Source organism: Carya illinoinensis, chromosome 5 (genome assembly GCF_018687715.1).
Source record: "Carya illinoinensis cultivar Pawnee chromosome 5, C.illinoinensisPawnee_v1, whole genome shotgun sequence".
Taxonomy (NCBI): Eukaryota; Viridiplantae; Streptophyta; class Magnoliopsida; order Fagales; family Juglandaceae; genus Carya; species Carya illinoinensis.
The window spans coordinates 8,461,541-8,479,194 of record NC_056756.1 but is presented as its reverse complement, the minus strand read 5'-3'; the positions used below and the strand labels follow the sequence as shown (position 1 = coordinate 8,479,194).

Sequence of the window (17,654 nt, the reverse complement as noted above, 5' to 3'; positions counted from 1 at the left end):
TCCGCATAGTGCACCGCCGAATGATGAAAGAAACCACAGGCACAGACAGACGCGATGATAGAGCCAGTCATAATGGTGAGGTGCTCGCAATTCCTCTGCTCTCCTCACTTTTTTCGACTCCAAGAGCCAAACTTTGACTTGAGAGTCGGACTCGACATGACCAATTTCCTTAAAGTAAGTTAAGTAACATCCAGTTTCCCCAACGGCTAGAAAATAATGCGATCTACCCATAAATAAAAAAGTACATAATGTTATGTTTTTGGAGCAAATAATTTTACGAGAAATAATTATCACAATTTTTATATGAAAATAAAATTATATATAATAAAATTATTTTTATTACAAAATACATCTAACATATGATAAAAAAAAAAAATCATATTTTATTTTTATATAATTGTGTAACTGTAGTATATTTTAATGTTATTATAAAAAAAATACTATAATTATAAATAAATTACACAAAAATAATATTATAAACTGATGTGATTTCATGTAATCTATTTTTATAATTTGACAAACCACATCAATTTATAAAATTATTTTTATGTAATCATTTATAGTTATAATATTTATCTATTATAAATAACCATTTGTCCTCTTTTAAGACATTCCTCCCTGAATATAAATTTAGTGATTCGAATTTCAATAACATTTATGACATCTATCATTTATTCTAAAAATTTAATTTCATAAAAATAAATAAATTTTATTATTTATTTTATATTTTAACACTTTTCTCCTCGTGTATATATATATTGACTAAATTAAATGACTCAACACCTAAAATATTAACGAGATAAAATATAAAAACATGATTCTAACTCAGCATCTCTTATCGGGATAAAAATTCCAAGAACATCCAGCACACCTATCTAACAACGGAGACGATCCCTCCTTCAAAATTAGGCAGCTGAACATTTCTTGGCCAGATTTATGCACAACATCAGCCAATCTATATATTTGTATTTTTATATATAAGTATTAGTTGGGAAGTACACAAAATGGCCAATAAATACACTAAACCCAAAAAAAAAAAAAAAAAATCAATTGATAGCATCTCAGCAATTCCTACAATCAGTTCGTAAAATTCTTTACAGGAGACATGATAATCAGAGAATTAATAAGATCTTAATCACTTTCAAACAGAGCCGACTTGTTATAGCCAAGCTTGAATGAAAGAAGTAGCCACCAACGCAAGTAAGTAATTATACTATGAAATCCAAAAACTGGATGGTCATTTGGCTGAGCTCCGGGCCAACCAGAATCTCACTCGGAGTTACTTCAGCATATTGATTTGTCAGAAGAGACGCGAAGCAACGGCCGAGATTCGCCCAAGAAGTCAAGATGGCTCCGGATGTCTACGTGGCAACGCCTTTGAAAATCTTCGAGACTCGAGAACCGAGCCGATTCGGACCTCGACACAACTCGGAGAACCTCCTCGAAAAGCGACTCGTCGCAAGGGATCGCCAGAGGGCCCTGGTTCGAGAACCCGTACTCCTCCTCGGCTTGCACGAGGAGCCTCTTGAAGATGGGGTGGTTCAGATGCGTTGCCCGCACGATGAATCTCTTGCAACTGGTGCCCACGCAAACAGCCACGTGACCGGCGGGAACATCGGACGGAGCGCGGGAGGCTGTGATGCGTGACTTCAGGCGCCACCGCTGGAGCATCTGACGAACCCTGACAATGCGACGGATGTTGTTTTTTCCTAGCCCTGAGGACATTTTCTGGGGAAAGCGAGGGAAAGAAGAGTGGGAAAGTGAGTTGACGGAGAAATAGACGTTGCTTAGTGCTTACTGCCTAGCGTGGGTTGGAGGTGGCTGGGAATGCTTAATAACCTGAACGGCATTTATACATGATATAGCAGAGGAAGAGTGACCCTAAAATTGGAGAGAATTACGAGATTACGTTGTCTAGACGATGTGGTACAGTGGTAGTACATAGGATTAGTGTACTAAATAATCTTTACCTTATCGAGAAAAGTTTATGTTTTATTAATATTATATATATATTACTCCGCCGCCCCATTCATGATATAGCTGGCATACCGTTCAGTGATTTTTTTTTTTCACAGTTTTTAATTATTTTATTAATCATTAAATAAAGAAAATACTTTTTATCTGAGTGGTACACTTGATCGGTACCACTCAAGCGGTAAGGGAGCTTTTTCCCACCAACAATCACATTATGTTCAATTATTTTCTCTAAAATAAAATAATTACATTTTTGAAATATTTTTCCTTAACTTAGAATATGTTTGGACACTTAAAATATTTTAAAATTTGGTGAATAATAGTAAAATAATTTGAATGAAGATATTTGATTAAATTTTAAAAAATCAAGATAAAAAAAAATTGAATAAAAATATCATAAAGTTAAAAATTTATTTAAATATAATTTTCTTAATATAATTGTTTTAAAATTTGTTAAAGTTGTATTGATTTTTATAATTAAATAATTATTAGATAAAAAAATTAAAAAATATTTTATTTAAATAATATTTAAAAATAAAATTATATAACTTTTCAAGAATTCACATATTATTCAAATTTATTCTTGCATACCGAAAACAAAACCTTGGTGTCGTACGGAGTGAGAGACTTTTGTTACGCAGTCAGATTAAAGGGAGTTAATCTATAATAATTATGGAAAAACTTAGTTATAAGTATAACTGTGTATTAATATGTATATTAATTTATTGTAATTAGGGGTGTCAAATCGTGTTAACGGGTCGTGTTCGTATCGTGTCAAAACATGTATATTATACTATATAACTCAACCCTAACCCGACCCGTTAAACTTATCGTGTCAAAATCTCAAATCCTAACACGACCTATTAACATAACGTGTCGTGTCGTGTCAACCCGTTTTGACCCATTAGTGAATATTATAAAATAGGTTAACGCGATACAATACGACCCGTTTTAAACTGTTTATGTAAATAGGTTGAATAGGCCCGAAATTAACCAGTTTAACCTAATTAAATTTAGCATAATTTTATATAAATTTTAAAATCACAATATTTATAAAAACTATAAAGCTAACTACAAGTCCAAAATTATAATCCAAATAATAAAGTATCAAAATTGAAATTCTAACAATTTTACTTTTAGGTATAAGAGTATAATTGTAATTTTAACTTTCTTAACATGTCATAACGGGTTATATCGTGTCATAACGGGTTGACCTGTTATCAACTCGTTAAGCAATCGTATCTTAACGGGTCAACCCGTTTTGACCCGACCCCGTTAAGACTAAATCCTAACCCGCTGTTATTGGGTCGTATTCGTGTTGGGTTAACAGGTCGTGTAACATATTGTCACCCCTTACAATTAATCAAAAAGTAAATTTTATTAAAAACAGTACTAATTTAAATTTTAAATATGAAAAAATTGTTATTAATACGCAAATTAGTACGTGACTTTATTTGTATGTAGCAAAACTCATCAATCAATTTGTGATTTTTAATATCCTTAAAATCTTCAATACCATACCGAAAATAGAAGAGGATATGGAACTCTATTTTAGTGGATTGGTGTTATTTTGAGATATCTTCTCTATCTTTAAAATTTTCACACAAATATTAACTCTCGGGATATCTTCTCCTGGAATATGACTATTATTTAAAGTCATATTTATTAATGTATTACATTTTAAATGACGTAATAATTTAAGATTTCAACAGTTATCATTTAAAATATATCGTATAATATATACTAAAAATGATAAAATATATGATAAAAAATAGCATATATATAACATGGGAATATAATCAATTAAATTCCATATTCTTTTGTGTTTATTATTATTTCATCATGTTTGTGATAGTTTAATGTAACATCCCAAGCTCTCGTTCGAGATTAGACGGTGACTATGATGTCAGGACATGTAACTCAAGATTACATACTTCTATTCATGACAATTAAGTATACAATGCATATAACATGTTACTAGCAATATGCAATAATTTGCAGCAAAAAAAGAATAAACTAAGTAAGGTTTAGAACAAATACTAAATTCATGGTGCTAAAAGGCAACTATATCATCCCAAAAGTTATAAGTCATAATAATATTTTCCAAAAACATAAGGAATTCCCAACAAAAACAATCTCAATCCCTAATAGTAATACAGGTCCTTGCGCTTCCCTTGTCTTCACCTTACTTGGTCACATTGGATAATCCTCAACAGCTCTTCAAAAAGTTGCAAAACTTCACTTATGAAACAATTGGCTACTTCCAACCTATCTTCTACTGACAACTCGGTCGAGAGCTCAGGGCTCCTCAAGGCCTCCATCCTAGGAGGGAGATCCATTCTCTTGCGTTTTCCATGGTCCTGACCTAAAACTATAACAACTTATACCGTTTTAAGTTGGGAATGGTAGTGGAAACTATCACGATAAGATTTCGAGAAATCTCAATAAGTAAACAACCAACATACAATGAATGATATAAGCATACAAAGGCGAACCATGAAATGAATGCATGGACATATACTTGACACAGAAAATTCACTTATGCAATTTGACTTTTCAATATCACCAGTTTTTTTCACTTTTCAAATTACACCTTTTTCCTTTGCATTTTGAACAATTTGATACACATCTTTTACTTATGACCTTATCTTTACTTGTAACAATATGGTTGGATACCTCACGACTCCCCTACGCACCATGTGTTCCCTATTAGTTACCGCATCACCCTACGGCCTACTTAGTCAGGGTGACTACATCTTATTCTTATGCAGTAGTTCGTCATATTTGCCTTCACTGCACACAACACATATATGCACATATTAGCTTTAGGTGCTACATCGCTCCAGCATCCTTTAGAAAAGATCCATTCAAGGTTCGCTAATTGTATTTTATCGATATAGGGGTTATCACTCCAATTTACACTCCAGAGTGAACAGAGAAGTTCTACTAGGATATTGTCTCGCCCTAACATTTGAGGTCATAATAAAGCATTTATTGACTCATTTCTTTAAAAACAGTGCACAAACCCAAATGCATATGACATGGACTTATGGTATTTCTTTCTTTTCATGAACCATGCAATCACATACCAAGCAATATGCATCTCACATTACGGCTTGAAAATATTAGAACATGGCTTGAAAATATTAGAATATGCGAATACTTGGTTTACACATATAAACAATGGCATTAACTACTTATCAAATGGTAAAACAGTTTCATAAACATCATTCATTATGCTTGGCCGAAACACATAAGCACTTGTAAGCATGATTTTACAAAAGTAACATGAGTTTATAACTGCTAACATGTTCAATATAACATCAACAAATAACATGGCAACATAATCATATAGATCTGAATACAAAGCATGGTGTAATAAGAGATTTAATCCATTCAACTAGATTATAGAATAACAAGTGAGTGCAAGTTCACGCGATATATACACATATTATCCAAGAGAAGGTTAAAGGTCTATTTACAAAGATCCAAGAAAAAGCAATATGATCAAGCTTTAAAAAGTTTTATTCAATAGTTGGAATTTGAAAGAACATAACCCTAATGTACCCGTGTGAAGGTGCTAGGGTTTTCTTGTTCATAGAGATACTCTAAGTGCTCAGCCTAGAGGCCTTTGGTGTTGTGATGCTCGTGTCCATCTTCCTTGACCTAATCTAGGTCTTGGATGTGTGGTATATGTGTGCATGGCTCAGCGTGAGGTGCTTGTGACGTGTTATGGCCAAAACAACTTTGACATGGGGTGAAGATCATCCCTCAAGGTTTCAGCACGGTACAACCACACAGCCTTCTCTCTCTCTCTCTCTCTCTGGATCTTCCTTAGAAAGCGAGACCCTTAGTTTCCTTCCTTGTTCGAAGGTTGGAAAAGATGAGAGGTGAGGGACTCAAGGAGACGTATGTTTGAGTGGCAAAAAAGTGGTGAGAAAAGTCTTAGACGTATGGGAGGAGAAAAGAAGTGAGGGTAAAGTGTTTAAGAATTCAAAATTTTCCCATAAAGATTCTTCACCCGTCGGCCCCTCCCCTTTTATAGACATATTTCCTTCTCTCACACTCTAACCTTGAAAATATAAGAGACTTATGCATGGATGCCATGCGGCACTATAGCCGAAACCCCCTTCATATTCCTCATCACTGTGTTGCTTTCGGAAAAGCTAAGAGTCCTATTGACAAGTGGCATGTAAGACCCTTCATTTGAAACCCTAGTTTCCAAGAATGCTCCTCTTCATGCGTCAAGGTTCAATGAATCTAATGGCTAAATGGTTAATACACAAAATCTCAATCATCTTTGGGAGGATGAATGTGTGCATGCTTGCCATTTGGCAAATGACATGTGTGTGTCTATGTTTTGGTTGCCCCTCTCATTTTCCCGCAAGGTCTCTTGTTCTTTCCTAACTTCTTGGGGTGGTGTGTAGTGAAAATTTTCTAGGTGAGTGACATGTGGCGTGTGGGTGTGGGAGAGTGCCATTTGTGTGGCTGAACCTAGGGATTAGGTTTTTGCCTTGTCCCAATGTGACTCTTTCACTCCTAATCATTGCTTCTTTCTAGAAACTCCCCTCTCAAATACATGTGTGACACTGGCAAAGAAGTTGTTGGGTCTTCTAGGATGAGTGTGCATCTCACCTTGGCCGAAACCCTAACTCTTTGTGGGTTGTAATTTTTGTCCTTTGAGCTCCCCTATGCGCCCCTTTCCCATGCAATCTTCATTAGCACTTTCATGGTCTTGACAAATGGCAAGAGAAAAGCGGGTGGTTGGTGTGTGTGAGTGCAATGGCCAAGTATCCCTTATCTTCCCTAGACGCCTTATGATTACTTCTTCCAGAAGAATCATCTTTCCCCTCAACATGAGTGACAAGCATCAAAATCTAATGTTCTTGCCATGGATGGCATGCTAAGGTTTTTAGGCTATACCAAACCCTAATCCTCTGACGCTTCTTCCCACTATTTCGTCCAAATTCATTGGGCCTTGAATGTATGACAAAAAGGCCATGAGTTTTTGGTGGGTTGGGCGTGTACCCTAAACCCTCTAGGGTTTTTGTACTACAATCTAGTGGGCTAACCGAAATCCTAAGGTCTTGCTGGCCTCTCTTATGGATTAAAATGCTAATTACACCAAGGCAAATGATTTTAAATAAATAAAAGCCCAAGATTTCTTAAAGGGCTCTAAACCTTATGCACATATCAAGTTAGGTATATCATTGTAAAAAAACAGGCGAAGACTTGGCTAAGTCCGGGTTGTCACATTTAAGGTTGATTAATGCTACATATAGTCTTAGCGTGTGCGAATCTTATGCATTCTCTTTTTTAAAAAAAGAGGAGTTTTTCATTAAAAAATTATTTTTTCATGTGAATCCCATATTTATCATTTAAAAAAAATGGACAAAATTTACCTACCCTTGAACTATAATTATCATTTCTAATGTTTATATACCCCAAAAGTAAAGTGCCATATCACATCAAAAGAATAAATAATATAATTTGACGTCAAGGTCCTTTAGATCAAATGGTATAAAACTCGATCTCTAAATGAGAGAATCAAGTTCGAACTCCATGATTGTATAAAAAATGATTTGGTACGATTATGTCTATCCTCGTAATGAAAAGGCCCACGTGTTATCAAAAGACTGCGTAACATATACGAGAAATAATATTTATAATTATAAATTATGAAGTATCGTATATTTATTTTAATAAATAAATAAATAAATATCAAATCTAATCCAGACAAACCAGGCAAAAGAAATTAAGGAAATTGGTGCTAATTATTTTCATGTAAATAATGAAGTAAGCATTTATGATATAGAAAGTGACCATGTGTCAATCCTTACTCGAATATACATGTTGATGTGATCCATTTTAACTAAGAATTAATAAAATATAATAATTATTGATAAATTGATATCTGTGACGTTCTAAAATCCCACGTACAGATATGTGAAAATCGAGACATCGGGATGATGACAACACGGGTCACCACCCTATCGCTAAGTGCCAAGTGTGTGCAAATAAAAATACGCAGCGGATAACAAAAGTCTTATAATTAAGTACCAGAATTTTTGTTTAATACAAACCCGTTCAAAACATACAATACTACAAGCCACAAATATCGTTTCAAACTAAACGATAAGGCATAAGCTCTAAATCAAAACTCAGGCAGAGTTGCCTCCTCGGGTTTAGCCTCCTCCTCAACATCTGCATCAAAATCTATAGTACCAAAATGATGCCGCAGGTAAGTAAAGATCCAAACGCCACAAGATAAAAACATATTATACTCAACAATATGCATGAAAGAAATGTCAAATGCACATATTCTATAAATCCACATTTTTCCACGTACGCCAAAAATTCTATTTTGGCCCAAAAGATATCCTTTAAACAAATCATTGCCAATATCCCAAATAATGACCCAAATCAAGAACACCACCATTTTCCCAGAAAATGGATCACAAAATCTTAAACATAACCTCGCCATTTTTCCAGAAAATGACTCGTATCCAATATCCAAAACCCGTTCCAATTATCGCATGCACCATGATCTCCCCTAGGGATCATCCGTACACTCTGGCTCCTGTGCCACACCACAGGTAACGACTACGCGTGTGACACCTAAATGAGCGATGCCTAGTTCTCGCGCCCAGCGTGTACCTGGACCAGGCCATCCTCTAGTCTCCGCTAGCCTAGGAACCACAGAGTCGACATGACAGCGTTACCGTATCGTGCGATCCGGTCGTCGCCCAACGACAACTCCGGAGATGTCACTTAGTATTATCCACTCTCGAATGACCAGAGAAACTCCACCGAAATAATACTACATCCCAGCTTGGGGTCGTGATACACACGCACCCGAAAATCCGTTTACACAAATAAAATCATATTTTCTCAATTTAAAACGTGCACATGAATGCACCATGTAATGCACACCTCAAGACACAAATCATCCAACCAATCACAATATCAACAAAACCAAACAACTCCGTCCTCAATCCATCTGATTCCCAACTCCTCAAACTCAGTCCGGAATTAACCAATCAGTCAATGAATTTATTGAAAAAATAATAATATATTTAAATTTAAAATAGAGTTTGAAAAATACTTACAGCGCTATAAGATAATTTTCGAAGGATCAAGACGTTGCAAACGGCGGAGAAAAAGTAATGTAACAATATAAAATACACTGTGGCCGTGGGTTGTAAAATACCTATTTTTGAACGGGGACAAACCAAGACTTGAAATTGATAGGGAATGGCCTGGAGGGGCTCATGAAGTTATTGGAAGTGAGAGTTGGCCGTGGGTGGCGGCGCACGGTGGAGATCGGCCAACTTTGAGGAAAAGAGGCCGATGGAGAGTGAGGGAGAGTGCGGGAAGGTGGAGGCACGACTGAACCCGGGGAGGCTAGGGAAGACTCACCGGTGTGAGGGGAAGACAATGGTGACAACGGTGAGGTGATGTGGTGGTTCACGACGGCACTACGGGGAGGAACCCATGTGTGGAGAGGAGTCGGGTTTGTGTCTTTTTAAGGGGGAAGGAGTGGTCGTTGTGGGTTGGGCTTCATGGTGGAGGATGTTGGGAGGTCGCCGGTGGTATGGTGAAGAGTTGGCTGCGAACGGCGGAGGCACGACGGCTTGGGAGCAAAATGGAGTTGCGGCTTGAAGCCGTACGTGGGGGAGATAGGTGGCTCGGGATGGGCTGAAAACAAAGGGGGAAGGTCGCCAGCCGGTGGGGAAACAGGTGGGAGGGGCGGTGTGCTTCATGCCGACGCAGGGCGGCGGCTGGGCGGGCTAAAGGAAAACGAACAGAGGGAGTGGGGGTGCTGGGTCGCATGGGCTGGGGGGAAGAAGCAGGGGAGGAAAAAGAAGAAAAAAGAAAGAAGAAAAAAAAAAGAGAAAAGAAAAAGAGGAGAAAAGAAAAAGGAAAGAAAGAAAGTGAGATCCAGTTCTCACATCTTGAGTGAAGAAACTGATCCAACGAAAACAATTTTAAAAGCTATAAAACAATTAAAATAATTTAAACACCACATCAAGCTAAAATATAATAAATAACTAATAAAAATAATAACATAATTTTAAATTAAAAAATAAACTAAAATAAATTATACAGCAATTTAAAATTAAAACGATAATTAATATTAAGAAAGCTCCACAAAATAAATATTACAACTAAATAAATTTAATTAAAATATAATAATTTAAAATAAAAAATTAATATTTTAATTAAATTAAAATATTCATTCAATAAAAATATACGTAAAAATAAGATGCCACAATAACACTAGTGCTTGATTTCAATCAAGTGTGCACATAGCAATACTAAGCTAGCTCTAACAGCAGTAAACGACATGAGTACTTATGTTGAATCCATAGTTTTCTATCATGGCTTACATAGACAACAAAGTTAAAAAGGAGAAAGGGACAGATGCATGCTGCATACCATTATGTTGCAGTTAATTTCTGATCTCTTGTCTCCCAGAATCTCATGATTAACAAGCTAATCCAGATTAAAATAGATAACAATGGAAGACATACTGGGACCTAGCTGCTCATGGACTAGTGATTACACATGTGGGGCCAATATTTATGTATCTAAGCATATATTTTCAGAATCAAATTAAGTACCTTAATTCAAGTCCTATGGAGGAGGTGAAGTTGCTAGAATCCAATGTTATAGAGTAATACTATATATAATAGTTGAGTATGTAAGTGTCGTCTAGTCGTTTTAAAAAAGAATATAATTTATTATTAAAAAATTAATATATTTTTATGTGAATCCCATATTTATTTATTTTTTTTCAAAATAATTACGTAGTTCTTGTATACTCACGATTGATTTCTCTTAAAATTAAAACATCTATGATCTAACTATGTAGTGAAGTGTTTTGCTTGACTTTTTTAGAATTAGCTGAGGAACAAAGAGAACAAATTAAAGGTTTTCTTTAAATTAATTGAGAATAATATAGTCAATCACTTGACCTTAATTGTAAGGTGTTGTACCTTTTATGTAGAGTGTGTGCATAGCACCAGAAGTCGGAAGACGAAATCTTTGTGGTCAAATGGATGGGTAATGGGTTTAATCGAACGTATACACGGGCTGTAGTCATTCAGGCCCAATAGAAACTTAGGTTCATGGAAATGGATTAAGAATTTTTTTTCAGGCCCAATAGCTCAATTAAACTTGTCCTAATCTTAATTCAATGAAAATAGATAAAATTAAGAAAGCTGAATCTAATATTCTTCTAGATTAATAATTTAAAAAAATTAAAACTAAAAAATTATATTATCAAATCAATGTGTAAAACACATCTAATAAAGTATTTATATGATATAATTTGATTTAAAAGATAAAATTAAAATTTTGAATCTAACAAACAACTTTATATTATATATTCAAAAAATAATTATTTATATCTATATTACTCACAGACAAACGGGCCAGATTAGGTTGCCAGCCCAAAACGGGTTCAAACGAGACTTCAGGTTTACAAAATCCCTTTGGATCAGTGAAAGGCCTACTGGGCCCAATATGAATTTCTTTACAATGGTGTACATATGTAATAATAATACTAATTATTAGAGTCGGACCAAAAAAACGAAGGAAACGGAGGAGCTAGGATTCACTGCAGCGATGCCATCCGTGCTATTCCATCCCCACCCCCAACCGCTCACTCCACCCTTATCCCATCACCGCCATCCGCCCTTGTGCACCCAGAAGAGTCCAACGGCCTGGTTTTTATCGGCACGGCCAACAGGCTTTCTCTCTTTGCGGCCCAAGACTGGCTCCACCATTCGGTGCATGGCGAATCCAAGGAGAGTGAAGATGGTGGCCAAGCAGATACGAAGAGAGCTCTCCGATATGCTACTCACTGACACAGTCTTGCAGTACGCTATTCTCCCAGAAGCTTCTTTAGGAGCCGACCGCTACCTTTCCTCCCTCACCACCATTAGCGATGTTGAAGTCTCCGGAGATTTGCAGGTATTCACATAGGTTGTGCTATTAATTTATTTATGTGCTTTTCGGGTATTCTTTGATTTGAGCTATAAGATTTTTTGGGTTGCGATTGAATTGTAAGTTTATGATTTTTATTGCTAGGAAAGTGTGCATTTGTGGAAGTACTACAAACAATTTTTCTCTCCTGATGCGTTATTACTACAACCTAAATAATGCTTGTATTGGAATTTTCTTTTTAGCCCATAATGTGTATTAGAGTCATTTGGTCTATTAGGAGATGACAGTTTCACAGGAGAGGCGAGAAGTAGATACTTGAGTTATATTTTGCTTAATTGGATAGAATTAACCAAGGGAAGTCAGAGATTTGGAAGTGATATACTGAGCGTAAAAGGATTGAAAGACAATGTGAAATGTGATGAATATGATAACCTTGCCTAATTGATATTTTTTGTTGCGCTGCCTGTTTGTTGTAATTCATAAAGGGCAATTCATTCCTATTGATATAATAACACAACGGTTGTACGTAGCTGATTTGCACACACATCCTAGTCTTTCCTCTCCCCTACACACAATCAGTCAATATATACGAAAGAATGTGTTGCTCATTGATACGATGGTTGTGGCATCTGTAATTTTTTCTAAATTGCCAAACTTCTAGCATAGTTAGGATTAATCCTTCAGCAGCATAATAGGCATTCTGTGTTGGTGATGTGCTTTATTGCTTCTTGAGGGGTATTGCATCGATGTTATATGTAGTTGGAAGTAAGCATATTGCTTCTTGAGTGGTGCACATATAATTTTTATTTTCTTATGACAAAAGGAAAATAAAAATAGATTAATTTTTGCCTACTGTATATGCATCTGTAATTTGATTTTTCTTATGTTTGAGCAATGGTGATTGTGCTGCTCATGATGTGACAACTTTATGATTGAGGCGGTTGATTGCTATTTTTATAGGTGGTTAAAGTGTATGTATCTGTGTTCGGCGATGAAAGAGGGAAGGAAGTAGCCATTGCTGGTTTGAAGTCAAAAGCCAAGTATGTCAGAAGCGAGTTGGGGAGGCGGATGAAGTTGCGACTGACTCCTGAGATACGATTTATAGAAGATGAGTCATTAGAGAGAGGAAGCAGGGTATATCTTTTAATGACCTTGTCTTCCCGAGAATCCTTTTATATATATATACATATATATATATATATATAAGTTTGTCTTCCTAATTCCTATAATCCTGAATACACATTTTTAGTTTCCTCTTCTGTTTTCTTCCAATTTTAAGTCATCAGCTGCCCGAGACTGATATTTTGTCTCATTGAAATCCTTTAGCATCAAGGTTCACACGGTCAAAACTTAACCTTGATTATGCTTCCACATTAAGATTGAGAGACGTTTATAGTTTACTTCTGCTAGGATCCTTACCCAGACCCCCGAGTCCCATTTGGTGGCATAGGCATGGGCATAGAATATGACTTTTTAGTGGACTATGTTCATTAAATCCTGACCTCTAATTCTATAAGTTTTAGCAGCATGTAGGTTTGTCCTCTTAATGAATGTCTCATAAAATACTGATCCATTGAGTTTAACTCTTTCCAGGTAATTGCAATATTAGACAAGATAAAGAATGAGAAAAATAATGAAGAGAGCCAAGATGTAGAGCTGTCCGATCCATCCAATGTGTCTCAAGACGACGGACATTGGGAGGGCGATGACCCTGATGAAGACATTATATATGTGAACTGACTGCTCGACAACAGACCTTGCCGAAAGGAGGGGTATGGCTCTTAATGTTCACAGGTTGGTTTATTTTCATGATTTCAGGGTGAACAGAATCTCTCTATGATCTGTTTTTCATTTTTACATCATCGATTTGTCGAAGTACAAATATGCATCCCCAAGTTTGAGTTCACAACTTTTAGCTTTGCTAGCAATTTTGTGATAGTTTGTGAGACAAACTCCTCAATAGGGCAAGAATGTTTTCACTCACCCCGAGAGGGGCTATAATGAAGCCGTCGAAATGCATAAAGTGGTATTATATTGTGGTGATGGCTGATGTATGAATGGCGCCATTTGTCACTGGTATTCTGATGACCAGCATTAAACTTGGCGTTTTGGGATTGTTGTGATACTGCCATGATATGCACACACAAAACCTCTGGTTATGTGCGAGGGGGAATATAAGATTTATATATTGCTCTATTTTATGCAGGGTGAAGGCCTTAGTCATAATGCTAACCCAGACACAAGCAAGTTTTTGCATGCTACCCACCATCTGAACCGATCTGAAGTACTTGACGTCAACCGTGGCATTCCATGTGAAGTTACTCAAAGTTTTGTCTTGCTGCTCTTCTAGAATGGTTCTTGTGTTGTATTATCTTTTTGATTAAAGTTGTTTTACAATGAGTGCAAGCACTACATTACCATGTAGTAAGTTTAGAGCACCTAAAAGTTGAGAATGGGCACAGAGTGAATTGTAATTATCAATTTATCATCGAAACCCAAGTCCGCTTTATATGTTCACTACTGCATTCAAGGGAGCAGAAATGTAACTACCATTCCAGCGTACCTGTGATTTCAAGTCACTTACTGTTCACATTCCTTTCGCGAAGGTATTGAGTACAGAAAGTTTGGGTTTTACCCATTTACTTAAAAGAGCTCTTATTCGTTCAACAGCTGAGAACACCCAGCTGTTTCATGCTTTTTTGGATGCGAAAAGTGGAAACAAGTAGCAGTATTCGTCTCTATACGATGGACAGGAGATAATGCGAGCCTCCTTCTGTTAATCTGATAGGCAGCCGAATCTTGGAAGCATTTGCTATATATAAACTAAACGATAGTCACAGTTGAAATTGAACTTCATTCATATAGCTGAGTGACTGCTCACTGAAATGGTTCCATTCATCACCAGTGAAGGAATCCCTTCTGGGTCCTTAATTGATTTCTAACAACATTTCTTGTTACAGTTCTCAATTGTCCATATTTATTTTCTCACGTGTTGAGTCGTAAGGATCAGGGACCATTAGAATTCAGTGGGGAGAATTTCTATAGTATTATTAATCAATCACCTTCAGGCATGCAAATGCAACAGTAACCCATGAATCATCAATCAAGCGCCAGAATCACATTTTATGAGCAGGGGAAGAGCCAGTAATGCGCATTGCTGGATAAACGCTGGTGGTCCGTCTGTTTCCAAAGAATGGAATTCATTTTCTTTTAAAAATAAAAAATAAAAAATAAAAAAATGAACCTCACCAACATTCAACCCAGTTTTTGTACTTTAATCTACTCTACAGTAAGTGACTCAAAACATTTAGCAATTGAAATGTGCTCAATTAAATGTATTACTCCAGGCTGTTCAGCACAGTTTAATTCTTCGATTACAAAATATGATGTACATGAGTCATCATAATACATAATGGGCATTTTCTCAAGTAATGGTAATGGGGAGAAAAGAAAATTCCATTTGGTGAGTTGGAATAAAGTTTGTCAAACGGTTACATGTGGCGAGTTGGGTGTGAGAAATTTAAAGATTTTCAACAAAGCTTTATTTGGGAAATGGTTTTGGAGATATCAAAATGAGAGTAATGCATTATGGAGACAAATTGTGGATGTTAAATATGGGAGGCTGTGGGGAAATTGGTGTACAAATGAAGTAGAAGTGGTGCATGGGGTGGGGTTGTGGAAGTCCATTCGGTTGGAATGGGGGGATTTTGTCAAAAACATAAAGTTCATAGTGGGAGATGGGACACAATTTTATTTTTGGCATGATAATTGGTGTGGGGTTTCTGCTTTGAAGTACGTATTTCCCAGTCCTTTTAGGATTGCTAGAGATAAAGGGGATGGCAGTGGCTGATTGTTATCAGTTCTCTAATAACATGCTTCATTGGATTGTGGAATTCAACAGAGATGTGCAGGACTGGGAAGTGGATGAAGTATCTGATTTTTTTGGAAGATTATATGATATGAAGATTGATGGGTGCAAAATAATAATTCCAGATTTTCTGTGAAATCTTATTACAAGGTGTTATCTAGTCAGGGTGTTAACAACTACCCCTGGAAATGTATTTGGAGGGCCAAGGTGCCTAGCAAAGTTGCTTTCTTTTGTTGGCTGGTGTTCCTTGGGAAAATTCAAACCACAGATAATTTGAGGAAGAGAGGTATACTGCTGGTTTATTGGTGTTATGTGAGTAAGAAAGATGGTGAATCTGTTAACCATCTCTTTCTTCATTGCGAAGTGGTAACGAAGATGTGGAATGAGATTTTTGCAAGGGTAGGTTTTGCTTGGGTGATGCCTATGCATGTGGTGGACTTCTTGGCTTGCTGGCAAGGTATTGAGGGAAGTAGAGGATGATTCCATTGTGTTTATTTTGGTGCCTATGGTTGGAGAGGAATGGAAGATGTTTTGAAGATTGTGAATGCTCTATGGGGGAACTTGGGGAGTTTTTTTTTTTTTGATAAATAAATAAATTATATTGATCAAAGAATGGCAAAGCCAGTTACACAACTCTGATGCCCTAACTAGGTAGGCACATTAGAGACAAGAAAATCATGAAGGGTCATGCCTTTAAAATCCACAGCTATGGCCCAACTACAAAGAGTTTTGAAAAATAAAACTTTTAGCACCTCTAACAATCTTTCCTAGTTTTTGAATGTCCGCTCATTGTGCTCCTGCCACAAGCACCACATAATGCATAGAGGGATCATCTTCCAAATTGCTCTGATTGCTTGCCTACCGCTTAAGTTTGGCCAACTAGCCAAAGCTGCCTCTACCATCTTCAGCAATACCCACACCATATCTAGTCGAACGAATACCTCATTCCAGAGGATTCCGGCTGTATCACAGTGCAAAAGGAGATGGTCTACCGACTCTCCCCCTCCTTTGCACATGCAACACCACTCTGCAATAATAATCCTCCTTTTCCTCAAGTTGTCAATGGTAAAAATCTTCCCCAGGGAAGCAGTCCATACAAAGAAAGGAACTTAGGGAGTTTTTCTATAGCACTTTAAGTTTTTGGGTGAAGAATCTTGTAAGGGATGGGAACTTTTGTAATGGTCTGTTGTAGTCGTGTTCTGTTTTAGTAGTGTTCCGTCATAGCTTGTATTTGGGTATATTCTCTTGTATATTTCATGTGTACTTGGGCTATGCCTACTTACTTGGAATAAAATTCTCTTACAAACAAAAAAAAAAAATCTCAAGTACATCTCAATCAAGAAACCCAATGAACGAAATCAACACATTCTACACCCAAATGAAGATTTTATTTTTTACCCATTTTACAATGTCAGGATAAAGTCTGATGGGACAAAGAGGATGAGAAAATTTTTTATTATAATTATAATATAACTTATTTTGAATATAAAATATAATTAATATAAATTAACTTACTTTTAAATTTTATTTAAATTTTATAATTTAAAAAATTAAAATGAATACATAAAATAAATACAATAAGAGAAAAGAAGAAATTCGGCCACCACCTATATATTTGATACCCTCTCCGGCAAAAAAACTTGTAATACCAACTCCATTCGTAGTTCCTTCAATTACTCGTTTATCAAAAAAATCAGTTAGTTGAGCTAATCCTCTTATACCGTTATTTAAGGATATTGCATAAAAAACATCTATTAACCACGATTATATGACCAATCATATATCACATTTATTATTTTTCCCCAAAGAATTCGATTGGGAACACTTTTAAGAAATGAATTTCGGAAGTTCAAATTTTGTA

General features: G+C 36.1%; 2 protein-coding genes across 3 annotated transcripts; one reads left to right on the top strand and one right to left on the bottom strand.

Annotated features, from left to right (window-relative positions):
• Positions 1-1,054: 1,054 nt before the first annotated feature.
• Positions 1,055-1,869, bottom strand: LOC122311160 (indole-3-acetic acid-induced protein ARG7-like). The gene has a single exon (XM_043125595.1). It carries the CDS (start codon positions 1,723-1,725, stop codon positions 1,285-1,287), a length of 441 nt encoding a protein of 146 aa, XP_042981529.1. The 5' UTR covers positions 1,726-1,869; the 3' UTR covers positions 1,055-1,284.
• A 9,679-nt stretch (positions 1,870-11,548) lies between these two features.
• Positions 11,549-14,487, top strand: LOC122310772 (probable ribosome-binding factor A, chloroplastic). 2 transcript variants are annotated; one of them, XM_043124906.1, is made up of 4 exons: positions 11,549-11,952; positions 12,886-13,059; positions 13,519-13,697; positions 14,132-14,487. In XM_043124906.1, the coding sequence occupies exons 1-3, from the start codon at positions 11,605-11,607 to the stop codon at positions 13,663-13,665; spliced, it is 669 nt and encodes a 222-aa protein (XP_042980840.1). In that variant the 5' UTR covers positions 11,549-11,604; the 3' UTR covers positions 13,666-13,697; positions 14,132-14,487. The 2 variants fall into 2 exon arrangements, 1 of the variants encoding a protein (XP_042980840.1); XR_006242673.1 differs by having other exon boundaries at positions 11,550-11,952; positions 13,519-13,719.
• Positions 14,488-17,654: the final 3,167 nt, after the last annotated feature.

Excerpts from the sequence above, each read along its gene's own strand:
- LOC122311160 (XM_043125595.1), bottom strand. The coding sequence starts at position 1,725 with ATGTCCTCAGGGCTAGGAAAAAACAACATCCGTCGCATTGTCAGGGTT.
- LOC122310772 (XM_043124906.1), top strand. The coding sequence starts at position 11,605 with ATGCCATCCGTGCTATTCCATCCCCACCCCCAACCGCTCACTCCACCC. Across the intron at positions 11,953-12,885 it reads AAGTCTCCGGAGATTTGCAG|GTGGTTAAAGTGTATGTATC; the intron begins GTATTCACATAG and ends CTATTTTTATAG. Across the intron at positions 13,060-13,518 it reads CATTAGAGAGAGGAAGCAGG|GTAATTGCAATATTAGACAA; the intron begins GTATATCTTTTA and ends AACTCTTTCCAG.